Source organism: Lepidochelys olivacea (genome assembly GCF_965140295.1).
Source record: "Lepidochelys olivacea isolate rLepOli2 genome assembly, chromosome: 12".
Taxonomy (NCBI): Eukaryota; Metazoa; Chordata; order Testudines; family Cheloniidae; genus Lepidochelys; species Lepidochelys olivacea.
Window position 1 is genome coordinate 9,810,702 of NC_140422.1, and position 18,863 is coordinate 9,829,564.

The 18,863-nt window shown below is 39.9% G+C and overlaps 1 protein-coding gene across 2 annotated transcripts in view; it reads right to left on the reverse strand.

Moving 5' to 3' along the window:
• SMPD3 (sphingomyelin phosphodiesterase 3) overlaps nt 1–18,863 on the reverse strand; it is a 253,523-nt gene that overhangs the window by 38,526 nt on the left and 196,134 nt on the right. For both annotated transcript variants that reach the window (XM_084644719.1, XM_084644720.1), the window contains exon 4: nt 4,739–4,814. In XM_084644719.1, the coding sequence (XP_084500845.1) occupies nt 4,739–4,814 (76 nt within the window). The remainder of the gene's footprint in view (nt 1–4,738; nt 4,815–18,863) is intronic.

Genomic DNA, 18,863 nt, shown 5'->3' on the forward strand with positions numbered 1-18,863 from the left:
GGCTGTTCTTATGTTCAAAGAACCACTCTTACTGTAGGGTAAGCAACTGTTCTTTATCAAAATCATTTATTCAACGACTGTTTCATTTATTACATTAACTGGATTCTAAGGACTTGGTCTTGGTAAGGTAAGAGCATGACTCTTGAAACGTCCAACTTATGTAGCTTCTTCTCTTCCAGCATCGAGTGAGTTTTCAGGAAGATGACTGGCAGGTTGATGGACTGTTTTAGGTGAAACTCCAAGACCACTTTAGAGATGAACTTATGGTGTGGTCTCAATACCACCTTGTCCCTATGAAAGAATGTCTGTCTGTAAAGGCTTGGAGTTTGCTGACTTTCCATACTAAGGTGATAGCAAATAGAAAGTCCATCCTGAGGGTAAGGTGATATTTTGAACAATCTAAAAGTGGCTTGAACAGAAGCTCCCTGAGTTTCTTGAGGACAATGTTGAGATCCTACATCGGAGTCAGGTCTCTCATAGTTGGATAGGTACATAGGAGGCCCTTGAGGAACCTTGACTCTGTCAGCTGTGAGAAAACCAAGCATAACTGTGTAACTGAAGCTGAGCTTGCACATGTATTTGTTCAGTCTCCTCAGGTCCAGAAAGGGACAAAGATGTCGTTTCTTCTTTAGGATAAGGAATTACCAGGAGTAGAAGCTTCCTCCCCTGAATTCTAGTGGTACTTCCTCTATGGCTCCTTGATGAAACAACCAGGCGACTTCTGCCTGTAACAGACTTTTGCAAGAAGAGTTCCCGAACAAGGATGAGAAAGGTGGGTGGGTGAATAGGGTGGAAGAGTAGAACTGAAGAGGGTAGCTATTGGTGATGATCTCTAGCACCCAACTATCCAGTGTTATGACAGACGGTGCCCAATGGGATAAGGCTGCTTCTGAAAGTCAGTCATGCACTCAAACCCTTTTTAAAGGGACTTGGCACCTCTGTTCCACTCATAAGAATGGCCATACTGGGTCAGACCAAAGGTCCATCTAGCCCAGTATCCTATCTTCCGACAGTGGCCAATGTCAGGTGCCCTAGAGGGAATGAACATAACAGGTAACCATCAAGTGATCCACCCCATCGCCCACTCTTTTCACTATGGGTGGTATCATGGCAGGTATTTGCCCAAGAGCCTTAGCAGGATTGAGAAACCCTTCATTTATAGAGAGGACAATTCTGGCCAGGCCAGAAGTTGTCAATATTTCAAATACCTCATAAGACTTTTCTTGCATCATCATTGTCTCTATTTCTAGGGTTTGTGCAATTGTCATGACAAGTTCTTGAAATGACAAAGTACAGTGCCAGTACCTGTGCTGATGGCACAGCTTCATCAGAAGATGAAGAAAGGTCATTAGGTGGTGAATTAGGACGATGATGATACTCTGGACTGAGGTCTGGTTCCTCGTGGTACTCCTTGCTGTCTGTTGTCAATGGTCTGGCGAGGGATGCCACCAGGGAGTGTAATCTTTTCTTCTTCCTCGAATGCAACAGAGATTGGCTTGCAGAAGAATATGAGGGTAGATCCCAGTAAGCCCAACAGGGAAACAGAGGTATGTTGAATGGATATGTATGGCTTATCTGATACCGTACCATTCCTGATGTGACAATGGCTGAGCCCTGTAACAAGAGACAGCTGCCTTTTCTAGGATATCTCCATGGATCTAACAGGAGAGGGTTCTCCACTTTGAGGAAAGTGACAATGTGTGCTCTGGTAGTGAAAAGGAGTACATCTCCTCTATGGACAACACTAAGGCATATGGTGCTCTCTGTACCAAAGTCTACACTGACATTGGAAGGTGTCCAGCACCAAAGCCACTTTCAGTTTTTTCAGGAGCATCTCAGGTGGCCTTGGTTCAGCTGTTGACATCAAAGGATGTGTTGCCAGTACCATGGTCTGTGCTGGGGAGCTTTCACTCTGTGCTGTGCTGGTAGGCTGCTCTTTACCACTGGGTTTTATGCCATGAGGGGCTTAGTGATTTTCTTCCCAGAAAGTATGTGGTCTGTCCCTGTAGAAAGACATTGAGTTCACCTGGAGTCTCTGCTCCTGTGCTCAGGATGGCCTCTCTTCATACCAGAGGCATTGGTTTCTACATCAGTGCTGGTATCAGTATGAGCACTGGGTCTTTTCTGGGCATTTTCTTTTCTATGCTGGTCTGAGGTGTGGCATCTTTGTTCATTGGGGCACTCAAGAGGGTCTGTTTATCTGGTATCTGAGTTTTGCCGTCTCCTCCCAAATCTTCAGAGATTGCTTTAGTAGATGAAACTTCAACTGTGCATGCTCAATGAGAATGACTAGCATACCAAGCACCTCTCCAGTATATGGGTCTCTCCTAAACAGAAGAGGCATCTGCTGTATCCATTTTACAGGAGAATTAATCCTTTGCAAGAAGAGCAGGGCTTAAAGTCCGCAGGTGTTGAATCTGCCATGTTCAGGTGCTCTGTACCGACTGGGGGCATACAAGTCGGTCTACATTCAACATTCAGTCCAGATGGTAGACATTTTTTGGTTAGCTGATAAGTCCAAAAACATTTGGAAAAAAATTCTTTCAATCCAAAACAATGTTTTATTTAAATTTCAACCTTTTCTACCTCTAATTAAAAAATAAACAAAGGTAATTTTGAAATTAAATGTCATTTTGAATTGAAGTTGGAACATTTTATTTTGAAAATGTCAAACATTTTGACTCTCTTTTTTAATTGTAAATGGTTTTTCAACTGAAACAATTAGCCAATATTCACAAATTCTTTAAATAATTTGGTTTCAGAGTGACAGCCGTGTTAGTCTGTATTCGCAAAAAGAAAAGGAGTACTTGTGGCACCTTAGAGACTAACCAATTTATTTGAGCATAAGCTTTTGTGAACAGTATGCATCCGATGAAGTGAGCTGTAGCTCACGAAAGCTTATGCTCAAATAAATTGGTTAGTCTCTAAGGTGCCACAAGTACTCCTTTTCTTTTTAAATAATTTGGTTATCCAAATCTGCATTGTTTGAAGGAAAAAAAAAAGAGAATTTTACCCGGCTCTACCACATGGCTTGATTTTGTTTGTGGTGGTTCTTTATCAATGGATCAGAAAAGTTCTGAACGTTTCAAATAATTTCAGAAAGACTCAGTGGGTGGTAAAGGTTAGTTCGTCAGACCGCTACCAGGTTCTGTCTCGCTGTACAGAAAGAGCTTAAAGAGACGCAGGGCACATGCACAGCCCCAACACATACTGCTAATCAAGACTTTGGTCTCATGTACATAAGGGGCATATGTACCTACAGTGGGATCCACAATGATATACATACACTAAGAAGAGCTGAGAAATCTACTGATAAATAACATCTTCCCCATTCTTTTTTTAAAAGAGTTCAAAAACATATACAATTCGTAGTCTCCGAGCCACTGCTGGGCTTTTTATTGTATTTTATGTAGTCTGTTTTACATGATGTTGGAAAGTATTTCATGAAACAATGCATATAACATAGCAAGCACTATATATGGTAGCAGCTGAAGAAATGGAAAACGTTTTTAAAATAGGACCAGTAATATTTTCTAAACAGAGCATAAACTTATTAACAATTTATGTTGGAGATGGCAAGCAAAAATCAGGCAGAGAATCTGGGCTTCTTCCAACTTTTTGATTTCTACTTGAACTGCTCTGCGTGATGATGGATCGGCTTTACTTAGCATGTTTTTTCAGGGTGCAGGAAGTTATTCTATTTATAAACTTTTATTATGATTTTCTGGTGCGTTAGAATGAGTCTCAGAAAACACTGTTCCTTTGGATTCTGGGAAATATCTTTATAGAAGCAGGTCAGAAACTTGGTATTTCAAAGTTTTTGGTTTTATCCCCAAGTTTTGGGATGAGAAATTCAAAATTTTTCATGGACTGGAGAATTCAGAAAAAATTTCATTGGGGAATCAAAATATTTTGTGTAGACTTGGTTTGACAGTAATCTGTGTCCTCCCTGAGCTGCTGAATTCAGGAGTCTCATTGCCCCCAGTTTCCCATAGGGGTCTGCTGTCTTCATGCTGCTATTGTCCTCTATAGGCCAGGAACATTAATGTGTCTGCCTGATCAGAAATGTGTTTTGATTTGGGTTAATCTGACCCTAACTAAATATTTTCTTTAGATTTTCCCAACAGAAAACTGAAATAATTTCCATTTTCCCATGAGAATGTTGCAATTTTGCGAAAATTGTATTTTCTGTCTCAAACATTTTGATGGAAAATTCCTGACCAATTATGGTACTGTCATCGACAATTTTATTTTATTCTTCTTCTTGGTGCAGCAGTGTGAGTTGCAGCGTAATATATAAAAATAGTGACAGTTTTGGATCACCAACGGATGCTTCAGAAAAGAAATGGTTTATTTCTCCATTGTACCTAATGCCTGGGAATTACTTTGATACTTATCGGCCTGATCCTGCATGGTGCTGAGCACCCTTGATTTTTAAGCCAACAGAATGTAGCGGGTACTCAGTGCTGCACAGGTTCAGGTCCCAACATACCATCACTAAAATCTTTACTGGTGTGCAACTTTTGTTTGTGTTTCAAGAAGTGGCTGAAGAATCTATGATGTGTGGCTTTTACAGATATCTTATTCTCTCTTTCCATTCCCTTGCTACTTGCATGACATTGTTACAAATGCAGAATGGGGAAAGATGTACTGCTCTTGCACTTGATTAGAGAAACTTCTGGCACAGAACTAGAAACACAATGAGAACAACACTCAGAAAAGGAAATCCAGACAATACCTGCCAGAGCTTGCAAATGAGTGCAAGAAATGTATCCCACAATTCTTTGGTCCTGAGGTGTATTTCCCACTTGCACCTAAGAGAAAGGAAGAAAGAAGGCTGTTAATGAACATGTCACTACTATGGTCAAGGCCCTCTGTCTTGTGCAGCATGTAAGATTTCAGTTGTTCAACAGAAGCTCTTGAGTTACACCCCTGAAAATACTCCTTCCCTCTCTCATCCAATACCACTTTAAGCATTTACATGGATCTAAGAGAAGCAAAAACCACAGGAGATTTTGCCTTAATAGAAGTCCTACTTTCCCTGTCTGTTCACTGCCTAACTTCTCCGTCCACTGCTACTTCAAACTGCAAAGCATTCCCTGTTACTCTCTCCTGCCCATTCACATCTCACTGGTTATCTGCCTGCAAACAACTTCCCAGCCCCAATCCTCCCAGCCCCTTCTGGCGGGTGCAGGATTAAAGCCCCACTGAGAAGCACCATGAGACTAATTAGCAGTCTCCACACACACAAAAATCTAGACATTTACAGAAAACTGGAATTCAGAAAAAGGGAAGGAGGCTTTGAAAAACAAAATTATACACTATGTTTTCTCTATTTCACTATGTTTTCCCATTATTTTCTCTATTTTTGTTGTTGGGGGAGAGGGAGTAAGGGTGTTGGAGAATTTTGCTTTGTGTTTCAATTAGACATTTACATTTTCCTCCTGCAGATTTTCATAACAGCAGCCTCTGTACCTGTCAACCAGAGCAGGGAAAACGTAATTTTTTCCTCGCTCTTCTAGATTCCCCCCCAACTAGGGCATTCCACACCCTCTAAAACACAGCTAGGGGATTCTTCCTTACAAGTGTTTACTTCCCCAGTAAATGTAGAGGGGGTTTCGGAAGCCCATTTTGCTACAGTGTAATGTACTCCGTCTCTCCCCCACACACGTTAGACTGTAGATCTGTAAGACAAACCTGTTGGAGGACACACAGGCACTAGAACTAAGTTGTGCTTTAGTCTTTTCATCTTATTTAACACTAGATCTGCCTCAGCCTTATTCAGCCACCAAATAATAGTGGTGAATAAAGAAGGATAATAAAGAGAAGATTTAAAAATATATTAGGAACATAAAGAATCCTGACAATGTTATTGGTCAATTACTAGGTGGAAATGCTAGAATTATCAGTAATAATGCAGAACAGGCAGAAGTGCTCAATAAATATTTCTGTTCTGTATTTGGGGAAAGACAGATGACATAGTCTCCTCAGATGGTGATAACATACTTTCCATTCCACTGGCATCTTGGGAGGATGTTAAACATCAGCTACAAAAGATAGACATTTTTAAATCAGGATGTCTAGGTAACCTGCATCCAAGAGTTTCAAAAGAGTTGGATGAGGAGCTTGCTGGACCATTAATGCTGATTTCCAATAATTCTTGATGCACTGGAAAAGTTCCAGAAGACTGCAAGAAAGCTAATGTTGTGCTAATTTTTTAAAAAGGGAAAATGGAATGAGCCAGCTAAATATAGGCCTGCCAGCCTGTCCTTGATCACAAGCAAGATAATGGAGAGGCTGTTACAAGACTCAATTAATAAAGAACTAAAGGAGAATAACATAATTAATGCAAAACAACATAAGTTTATGGAAAATAAATCCTGTCAAATTAATTTGATATCTTTTTTTCATGAGATTACAAGTTTGGTTGTAAAAGTAATAGTGTTGATATAATATACTTAAGACATCTGCAAGGTACTGAATTGGTACCGCATGACAATTCGATTAAAAACTAGAATGATGTAAAATGAACATGGCACACACAAATGGATTAAAAACTGGGAATCAGCCTCAAGTGGATGTGTTTCCAGTGGGTTCCCAAACGACCAGTTCTTAGCCATACATTATTTAACAATTTTATCAGTGATCTGGAAGAAAATATAAAATCACAGATAAAGTTTGCAGATGACACAAAAATTGGGGGAGTGGTAAATGAATAGGACCGGTCATTTATTCAGAGTAATCTGGATCACATGGTAAACTGCGTGCAAGCAAATAATATGAGTTTTTAAACATGGCTAAATTTAGGAACAAAAAATGTAGGCCATACTCACAGGATGGGGGACTGTATCATGGGAAGCAGTGACTCTGAAAAACATTTGAGGGGTAGATAATCAGCTGAACATGAGCACCCAGTGAGACTGTTACTGGAAGAGACAATGCGATCCTGGGATGCATAAACAGGGGATTCTCTAGTAGGAGTAGAGAAGTTATTTTACCTCTGTATTTGGCACTGGTGTGACCACTGCTTGAATACTGTGTCCCGGTCTGGTACCCACAATTCAAGAATGATATTGATAAATTGGAGAGGGTTCAGAAAAGAGCCATGAGAATGATTAAAGGATTAGAAAACCTGCCTTGCAGTGACAGCCTCAAAAACCTCAGTCTATTTAGTGTAAAAAGGAGAAGGTTAAGGGGTTTTGATTACAGTCTGTAAGTGCCTACGTGGGGAAAACTATTTAATAATGGCCTCTTCCATCTAGCAGGAAAAGGTATAATGAGAGACAGTGGCTGGAACCTGAAGCTAGACAAATTCAGACTGGAAAAAAGGTGTACATTTTTAACTGTGAAAGTAATTAACCATGGAAACAATCCATCAGGGGTCATGGTGGATTCTCCATCACTGACCATTTTAAAATCAAGATTGGATGTTTTTCTAAAAGACCTGCTCTAGGTATTATTTTGGGGGAATTCTATCGCCTATGTTGTACAGGAGACCAGACTAGATGATCATAATAATCCCTTCTGGCCTTAGAATCTATGAAGTAAGGAACTTCCCCATGCTTTATATCGTCTGTGTAAGGGTCAGGCAGATTTGCAGTTGCTGCCTTCATTGAAGCACAAGGTCTGGTCATTGGCTAGTTCTTGTGGGAGCCCTGGACCCTCAATGAGTGTAGATGGAGTCATGGCTTGTTCCCCCAAAGTACTGGCCAGCTGTACCCAAAGATGGGGAAGTATGCTAAGCTCCTTAAAAGAGTACAGTAATGTGGACACTCCTCCTAGGAGTCTGAGAACTTCTCCCCATAGGGTGGTGCATCTCTGTAAAACCCCAGTGACGGCATGTGGTCAGCAGACATAACTTAGCTCTTAATGGGGAAATAGTCACCAATGACAAGATTAAAATGAAACCTACCAGCTATGCTTTATAGACTGAGGGCACAGATACCGCGTGCACATCAAACCAACCCTCTACCAGATTTCTAAAGAGCAAAATTCGGAGGAAGGTCCGCTTGCCTAGAACTTACGACAGAGCACAACAACACAAGAAAACATCATGAAAATCACTTGATAGACACAGACTTCAGGCGGATTTTTTTTTTAAAACTGAATAAGGGTGGAGCATGTGTACAGAATATGTTCTGGCCCCATTGAAATCAATGCCAAAACTCCCACTGACTTAAATGAGATCAGGATTTGGCTCTAGATGGATGGAACAGAGAAGCTGCTGCAGGTGCTTGATTTTCCTACTCAGGATTTAAAACAGTACAGTAATACAGTATGTCTATCAAAGAAAATGCCTGGAAGGGAAAGTTTTATCTGAGCCTCAAAAAAAAAAAAAAAAACTCCATAGCTTTGCTGATGACTCCTGTATCACTGGACTTGATGAAGCCGCCGTAAATGTCATCTGACAACCTTAAATAAAAATGTAACCTAGTTTTAAGATGGGTAGAGTTTTGTCCATTTGTTTGGATTTTCAGGTTCTCCAACTGTCCGAGAAATATCCCATTAATTTTACAGGCTTTGCAGGCAGTGAATTTACAGGTCATTTATGCTTGATAATTTCCTGTCAATGTTCATTATTTTTCCATCTGGAAAAAGAAAGCACATAATAAAAATCTTACATTGTTCTGGCCCTAGCTTTCTCACTCATCTTTTAACCAGTTTTCCAACTGGACTTTTGAAGCTCATTAGAGTTATTAACTGTGTATGAATGGTAAAGATCATTTCCAGCTAAGTGATGCTTTTCTATAGAGATGCTATGCTGAGCCTATAGGTGGCTCTATGGAAAGTGTCTATTAAAGGCATTTTAATATAATAATATATAAATTCCTATAGAAACTACTCTCATTGCCCTTGATGGATTACACTTGCACAGCGGTAGAGAAATTCAGTGTTCAGACTTTACTTTGTGTTCTTCATGGAAGTGGAAGGGGAACAAGGATAGGGGAGATTTGGAATTAACTCAGCTTTACTCCAAAGCCAATAGATCCTTGCAGACCCACAGGGATATCAGGGAATCCTGGCTGGATGCCACTGACTCTTGCAAGAGTCTTGCTGCGGTTGTTTCTGCAGGCTGCCTCATTACATACACACCATTTTCCACATGCACATTAAATGAGTCTCTTATGCAGTAGGTGCAGCCCCAGTACAACGTTGTGGGATTGTTTTACTTTAAAAACAACAAGCCTCTATCCTATAACACAAACCAGGGCGCAATATATATTTTTCAAGCCATCTACCTGCAGCCAAGTGAAATGAGATTTTTCACTCGACTACCAAAAAGGACATCTACACCTCTAGAGTTTCTGGCAAATTACACATTTCTCCCACATCTGAGGAGAGACAAGCCTCCCACTCCACTCTGCAAAAGGAAAAACAGCAGTTGCAAAACTGTTCTTTATTGTGGCAAGAGTGTACACTTTACACCTCGGTGTCTAAAACTGTCTGAACCATTTTCACTTTCAGGCTGTGACCAAATGTGGAAAGTTTCAGTCTGAAAGGTCAGTCTGCGTAAGTTTTATAGCCAGCTGAAAAGGCCCGTTAGAATGGAATCACTTATGCCACATTACCTTTGTAATTGATCTGAGAAGCACAGCTACGATGTATGTATGTACATGTAATTGTATTTACATTATATATCAAATTTATTTTATACACATATCTCACACAGAAACACGAAGTATATGTATGAATATAATATGTATGTGTGTGAATAATATGTGTATGAACAGAAATGGAAGGGACCTCTCTAAATGTTTTTGAAGTTTCCAAAAAAATAGTAACAAGTAACAGCCAAAAAGTTAACATGGCCAATATTTCCATGGAAAGTATCAATGTTCGAGTGCTTGCTGAATAGCCCGTTCCCAAAACCTAAAATTCTGCCATTTTGTAACAGGGAGCTGATTTTTCTGTTTCACTGAGTGGCACCATTACCCTAAACTACTGGGCAGGGTCCCTGTAAGCAGTCATGATGGAAGAAAAGATCCGTGGTTACAAATTGAAAACAAAATCCTTGCAACCTCTAGCCCAGTACAGAAAAAAAAACAAAAAACAAAAAAACAAAAATAAACTAAATAATAAGTAAAATTTGATTACATATCTATTTGTTCTGTAAATGAAAAAGCACTGAAGTATGGACAGCCATGATAGCTACTGGACCTCCACAATATTACTAACCCTATAATTCCGTACGTAAGCAGTGCATTGTTTTGCTGAATACTGCGACTCCCCTGAGAGTGCTCCATTTTAATGGCTATATTATATTGTGAGAACGCTATCTGGACAGCTCTGCAGGCAGGACAGTGGGAAAACAACCCAGAGCATTCACTGTCCCTGCAACACAGATCTTGGTGTGTTAGTTTAGCTTTGGAAGGAGTTTCCACCTTCACAGAACTCAGTCATATGGTCAATATTTGACCAGCAGATTGCTCAAGTCTGGGACAAGAAATAAGTGTATGTTTCTGGTTCTTGCTGCCAAACACAGAAGGTGCTCTCTAATCCACTTTTGTACAGAAAATAGCAATTATACTAGGGCAACCCAATTCAAAATCACTCAAATAGGCATTCACTTTACCTGAACTGCATTGTTGGTGCTAGAAGGTCAGTGCCATAACAGATAATCTAGAAGACTGTCCCATGAGGCATTATCCTAGATAGTGTTTTCCAAAAATGTCAGATAGTCCACAGGCTATAAATCCTGTTTACTGGCACCCAGGGCCCAATCTTCCCACCTTTCCTTTGAAAATATTGTAGTCTATTCAATGGGACTACTAGTAAAATGAGATACACTGACTGTGCATAAGGATGGGGATGTGGGACCCCAAGAGCCTAGATTACAAAACAAAATAGTATGGTCTGCACAGTGTGATTGCAGACCACATCCAAAAGCACCACAATCAGAGTCAGTGGACAATTCACATAGTAAGGGATGCAGCATTTATGCAATAGTTTTTAAAGTGCTTTGGCATGTTTTAGGTTGAAGGGTCGTAAGTGTCAAATATGACCACTATCACAAGGAAATATCCTGGGTACGCCCACTAAAACAAATGTTTGGTATTAATAATCTCAGGAATGGCCTTTCAGTCTCCTTTTCTACCTTGTTACAGAGAATATTTTATACCACATATGAACTTAAAGGAAAAATCTTGCTCTGATCAATGCAAGAGTAAGAACCCCAAATTAGGCAGTTTTGGAAAACTATATCACAGGTTATGCTATGGCTGGGTCTAATACAGCCACACAGGGCAATCTGGGAGAGGAAGACCCTTAACTCTAGTTGCATTAGAACTGCCCAGATTGTGATTCCAGGTGTGGGGATGAGACCAGGGTTCCATTTCTGATGCTCCCCACCGTGAAGCTGGCAAGACAGGAGAAGGGAGCATGCTGTGCTCTACAGGCCTGTAACAGATTACTTCTGCCTCAGCACCAGCTCAGAGGACCACAGGAACTGCATTGCAGAAGGGTGCCTGAGGTACACAATGCCTCTCAGGGCTACACTCCTGTGGTGGTGCCATTTTCACACCAACCCTTGCTCTGGAATGTACCTAAAGGCAAAACCTAGCTTAAAATGCATAATTTATTGTCACCTGCCATTGCATCCTTCTACTGAGTTTCCTGTTATAATGGCATGGGATTGTGAAGAAGTGCCTAAAACAGATTCCCTTGCAAATTCAAAATCCCATTGCAGTATCAGGCTCAATATTGCTCATGTGGACATTTCTGAAGTGTATCTGTATGAGTTATAGATTCCTTCTCAAACTGTATCTACTAGGGAAAATTCCAAGAAACTAATATTAAAATATGCCTTTAAAGATTCCAAACCATTTTCGGTTAGATAAACCACAGCAAGAGGAGCTAATTTATAACGGCCATACATAGCATCCTGCTAAACTCTGATGTTATCTAAAGCTGAATTAAAATTGAGAGAATGTGTATGTGATTGAATAAAGTGACCTGCATATATAATTATACATTGACAAATGCAAAATTAGTACCTCTCAGTATTATACTGCAACATACAAAACATGTTTCAGTTCATAGTACATCTGCAAAGGTAAAACAAGATATAAATGCACACCCATTAATCAAACATTAAGACAGGTATGGAAAGATCCAAGGACAGATTCTGATCTCTGTTACACTGTTGGAAATCTGAAGCTTGTTAGTTACTCAGCTAGTAAGGCTCTGAAAAGATCTTTTTATTTCAAAAAGGGTTTAGGAGGCAATTCTATTAGGAAACAAGCATAAGTCTCTGTTGCTCCTTGTTTACATTGGACCTCCACTTGTGAACTATAAAATCAGTGAACAGCTCTGGTACTCTTTCATTTTGATTCACAGGAGACTGAAATCAATAAAAAGCTCTACAAAGGGGATTCCTTCTTTTCTTACACTACTCCCCCAAAATACCCTAGCACTGACTCTGGGCCTAATAGAATAAGACACTCATTCCCTAGTGACTTACCTCTTTCCTTCCCATAAATGAAATCAAGCCAATAAAGCTTGTGACAAAACAGATACTCATTATCAGCAACAAAAAATCCACAATGCTTGCTAACAGCAACAGTTATTTGAGTGCCAGAGCTAAGGGAGCCACTTTCATTTCATCACATGACTGGTCATAGTGAGATTTTTCTGAGCTGCTCTTTGATCGAGCGTCACTTGGAGTTACCATATCCTGGCATGACTGTCATACTGAGCTGGAGAACATTGATATCCTGCCTCCCAGGGGGATACATAGAAGTCCCCAAGATATTACTTGCAAAATAACAGTCAAATTCTATCACATCTTTGTATCTTTTAGGTGCCGACATAAGAAAGGTTGGAAACAGGTACACACATTTTAAACCCATATTGAAATGTGCTAGCATAGGTTGGGGGGGAATGGTAAACTCTTTGCTCACCAATAAGCACTGTAGCTCCTGAGCAGGGACTGTTGGCATCACTTATCTCCATGCTACTATTAAATTAATATACAAATTCTTGTTCTTTCACAATACCCACATGCAATTAAAAACTGATTTCCGAAAAGCACTGTAGCGAAGTGACGACTCACAGGTGTGGTGCCTCCTGCTGGTCATCCTGGGAATTAGCTTTCCAGCATATGGAGCGCCATCTGCAGGCAAGTGTCTCGCCCAGACTCCGGTCCCCTTTACCTCAGAGTTCTGCCCATTGCAGTACCCCACAGTCTGGGTCTCCCCTCCCAAGGGAACCCCCAACCCTCTATCCCCACCTCATCTCAGTGGCTACTGCCAGTCATCATCTAGCCCCCACTCACCGAGGCAGACTGCAATCTGTAAACTCATCATTGGCGAGGAGGTTTGGACCTGGTGCCTCTGCCTATCTCTGGGCTGCACCTCCCAGCCCCAGTATGTGCATAGGCTTTTAACAAAGCCTCAGCCTGGGGACTTGCCAGGCTGGAGCTCCTCTGGCCTTTCCCCAGCCCTGCTCCACTCTAGGTACCCTTTTCTCCCAGGCAGCCAGGTCCATCTCTCTCAAGAGCTAGAGAGAGAGTGTCCCCCAGCTCCTCCCTGAGCCCTTATACAGGGCCAGTTGTGGCCTGATTGGGGTGTGGCCCAAACTGTGGCTGCTTCCCCAATCAGCCTACCCTATTGGTTCACCGGGGCAGTCCTTTCCCAGGGCTGTTTTAACCCCTTCAGGGCCAGAGCGGGGTGACCGCCTCGCTACAAGCCCCAAGCTGGAAAAGGGGAGAAAACAATGTAATGCCACAAATCTCTCCAAAAGACAGAATTGTGCGATGCAGTATACATCCAGCACCCTCTGTTAGGGTGAGAAAAATCGTTCATTTTATAGGGTTTGGCTGCCATTCAGATTCTAAATTTGTCTTTATAATGAGTAACAAAACACAAGCTGTCATAGTGACGAGTTAATTTGAAGATTTACCTCCAAATGATAGAACTCCATGATAAATTTGCCTAACATCATGGCAAAACTCCAGACAGTTACCTTAATACTGTGAGGTAAGACTAGCTCAAGCTGACAAGCATAGTGGTATGAGATTACAGCAATAATTCTCTCTCCTTAACGACAAACATTGTGTTTAGGAGCACTGCTGCTCAAACAAACTACTCAAACAGGGGCTTTCCATTCTGATATATAAGTAGACTCAATGGTGTTATTATTTTCCATGGAAATAAAGCATCCCAGATTAAGAACAGGAGCATGACACATAAATAGGACTTTATAATATATAAAGCACAGTAGGCTACCACTACAGGAAAATCCTCCTAATAAGATTCCGTCAACGTGGCTCAAATGCAAGGGAATGCTGAGAAATCTCAAGAACACAGAATGTGAGTTTGAACTATATGTTATAGACAGAGCTACTGAGAGAGGGAGAGAGAGTCTGTATATCTATATATAAAAGCTATATATCTATCTCTATATAAAAGCTAATAGAGATAGATACATATTGAGAGACAACACACGTAGTAAAGGGAAAAACTGGAGTATCTAGTTTATCCCTGTGATTGGAGTAAGAATATTCCATTATAGTAATCTCTCAATTTTTTTCAACAAATCACCTAATGAATACTTCTATCAAAAGTGCCTCAACGATTTCCCATGGCAAAACATTTTCTAAGGGACATGTCTAAGCCAGGGAAATTGACCAGCATATCTGAGCAATTTCTTCCCAGTAGACAAACCCTAATTCCTATTGTTAAGAGATGTGTTCTATCTTCTCCCTTCAGTTTCTCCTTTTCTCTTTTTCAAGTAATTGCTTCTCCTGATGCTATCTCAGCTCTTGTGACTAGGCAGAGCTATTTATATACTTAATTGAAGACTTCACTTTCAGGATTGGGTTCAGAAATCTTGCAGGATGCTGAAGTTACAACCTATCTTTTCAACTCGCAGTCAAGAGGCAAGACCATAAATCGAATACAATACTGAATTTGCTTTGGGCACCTAAGAACCAGAATGGTACAAACATATTGGCAAGGATAAGAACAACAAAATGATTGCTGGGTTGGAGGGATTCACTTATGAGGCATGAGTGAAGGGCTATATACACATTCCATCACCAAGCTATATTTAAGGGGTGACACGATGGCCATCTACAATTCCTGTAAAAACCAATAATGCAGAGGGATTATTGAGAGGTATAATTAAGCATAAGGGGATGAAACTACCAGAAGAGAACATTTAGATTGCATATCAGGAAAAATCTTCCTCATAGATCAATTAGACTGGAATAATCTCCAAGAAAAGTGGTGGAAATCCTATTGCTTGGAATATCTAAACTAGATTAGAAAAAGCACTTAAAATATATTGCAGGAAAGAATTCTCCTATACTGGAATTGATTTAAGGTTGAAACAAGTCAAAATATTTTGATTTACAAATGGTGAACCACATCATTTTGACCAGAAATGTCTAAAAAAGTATTTCAACATGTCCAAATTAAGTTGTTGAGTTTTGTCTGGAAATTTTCAGTTAAAATTTTTTGGTTGTTCTGCTCTTTGATTAGAAGTCTAAATTTTCTGCAGAAAGCAGTCTTTTTTTCATAAAAATTTCTTTTAGTCAAAACTAAATTTTCTATTGAAAAACAGCTGCAATGGAAAAACGTCCACCAGTTCTACTGGTGATTCCATTGCATTGCTATCCTATGGGTTAGGTGACCAAGCCTAATGACTCTGTGTAGCTTCCAAAGAAGATATATTTTATTCCTACACTATCTGCCTGTAGTCTCTCTTGGTTAGTTTAGATAGGTTCTACAAGATCTCCAAAAATTGTTATTTTACTATTTTGGCAGCTTTCTGTCTCTCTTGCCTTCAGGGATCTGTTGTAGTTTCTAAAGGAGATAAATTATTAACATAACATAATTAATGTATTATTACTATATTATTTAAGCACATTAAATTTAAATAAATTACATGTAAGTTAAAATGTTAGTGAGATTAGCTCAAAACTCTCTTTGGTACCCATCCTACCAACTACTGCTCTGAGTTCATGTCACAGCAGTTGACTTCACATTGAAGTTGGGGGGAAAATATGATGCTGAAACAACTGCAAGGGAGAATGGGACTAGCAAGATTTGCAGAAGTTTTAAAGTGGAGTGAAGGGGGAAAGTGAAACTATTTGGATATGATCAATACCATTAACTGGCAATTACTGGCTGTGGAAAGGATACGCCTATGTTCCATAATCTCTCCACCCATGCTCTATCCTTGTAGCATTTTAACTTCTCCCAAGCGCAAAAAGAGAAAGGATGGGGCCGGTAATTCAGACTTTCCTGTCACTAAAGAGGGAAAAATATCCTTCTTAAAGATATTAATTGTAACAGAGTGGAGATACATGGTATTAAAAACAAACAAAACCCCCAAAATATACCAGTGTCTGATACATCCAGGCCTAGCAGACGCTAAATATTTTTTGCATTAAAACTATATGATGACAGAAGTTGAGTGTGTAGAAAATATTTAGGTCACCTACCTGACTTAAATGGAACTGCTTTTAAAAGTTGCTAAACAAAACCATGCATGGCAGTATATGCCCCTTTTATACATATTAGGATAACTGCAGGTATGCGGGTAACAAATTTATAAAAAAACTCAAGAACCATCCCAACCCTCAGCCCAGATCCCCAAATAATCTTTTATTCAGTTCACAAAATAAGTAAGCTAACTACCTTTATACATACATTCACATCCCTTCCCAGTCCCAAATCCAAGATGGATTTCCTACCAATGCTGAAATCCATCTTGGAGCACCAGCAAATCTAAACACCTACTCTGGGTTGGCTGCTTTCCTGAATGTTGCGAGTTCCAGAAATCACTGATCTTAACTCCACTCCACACCTGCCCCTCCTTACTCTCTTCTCCCCAGCCCTGTCCTCTTCAGTCCTTCTTCCATTCAGCTGATTCCATCCTAAGAAAACCCACCGCAGTGCAACAAAAACAGTACAATTGCTGCCATCACACTGCTCTTTCTGCTTGTGGTTTCTACAACTTTTGCCATCTTTTGTCTGCCTTGTCTATTTAGATAGTAAGCTATTTGGGGTGGAGACCATCTACTATGATGTGTTTGTACAGCACCTAGCACAGTGGAGATGCATTTTTGGTTGGCCCTTTGGCACTATCATAATAAAGATGATAATAAAATATGATGTCACTGAAGGAGGGGCATGTTGGGCGTCAAAAAGGGGGAGCTGGTTGTCAAGAAACTTGTTGGGTGTTGGTGAGAGGAAGCTCTTTGCTTGAAAAAAGGGATCTAGGGACTGGGGTTACGGGAGTTGTTGGGAAATGGAAGATAAGGTCAGGTGGAAAGGAAGAAGTTAGATGGCTTGGGAGGTGGGAAAGAGAGACTTCAAATGGTTCAAATGCATTGGAATAAATATCCAAACTACACCTTGTGAGCTTGGAACATAGGGTAATAAGATTGTACAATTTCCATAACCCTTTACAAGTACAAGCACCTAATGAATGTTCCACACTTCAGGAAGAAAGTTTCCAAATCAATCATACAAATAAAACTAAATGATGGTAACTTATGGTATCTGTAATCACATTACCACTTACTGTTCTACAAAACATAGGTATTTGTTGAATGTGGTATTGAAACAGGGAGTCTGTCTGGAAAGAAACAGGAAGAGCTGGTGAAGGAGAGTGAAGAAACTTTATCAAAGTAAAAGCTATTTAAATCACTAACGTAAAAAGAAAATCTCTCCCTAGAGGGTGATTCAAGGAACTCCTCTTTGATCAGCTAAAAGAAACCTCCAGGGAGTGACAAATGCTAAAAAGTGCATTTCAGAGCAGACTTGGAATAGAATCAGCTGCATTCAGAGTCATTGACTATCCTATAATCTATGATGGAGATATTAGTGGTAAATCCATAATTAAGGATGTGTTGTGTTGTGCACCTGAAGTAGTGATTAAAACTCTTCTTTTGAATGTATGAAAAATACAGTGTATCCTCACTAAAACTACAGCACTTACTCTGAAGAGTCTGAGTACAGCATGAATTTCTGAGAATTTACAAGTAAATCTGTTCCTTACTTTAGGAATTGAAATTCCTATGGGTTCATAAAGAAAATTAGCAACCAGTTTCACTCTATTTTATTTTTTATTTTTTCCTTCCCCCAATGGCTCAGTAACAAAACACCTTCAAACTTCTGATATACTTAAAACTCACGGTAATCTTGCGCATTGTTTACATTTGAATATTTTGTTTTAGGACATATGGTCACTTTTTCTCATTATTCTTCATAGCTAAAAGTTTCTCTTTCAGGAGAGGCTGAAGGATACAATAATTTCCTGCTGAGAATTCCACAAATAACTGCCTTCTTTCAAAATGGCAGCCATCTTCCATCGTTCTCAATGGGACTGAAACCACAGCTGTGCTCATTGTTCTCAGTGGTTGTCTGAATGTCTTAACTCTACATTTACATACTCTTAAGATGTTTGGAATTCTTTTAAGTTTAACCTGTGAACTTCCTGGGGCTATAAAGCTTATTTTTGGAACAATTACAACATCTCTGTAATTTACCTTAAATTGTGGATATTTACTCTTACCTTTAACTCTACTTAAACATAGCTTTTGTCTGGGAAATATGTATTTATTCAGGCAAATTGTGAAGTGGTGATCATATTTGTAGCCGAAACCAGCAATTCATCAGGACTAGATCGGTTTTAGTGGCTTTCTTGATACAGATGCATTATTAGGATGGAATCCAACAAATTACACAACATGTTTATCAAGAAATGCTGCTACAGGGTCAACAATCACATGGTCACCAAAAGCTTTGGTTACATGATAAGATTGCCAGTAATGGACACAGAGTCAACATCCACGTAGGTCATCGGAGGGCCCTACACAGAGATCAGCTTTAACTACCCAGGTATCTGTTGGA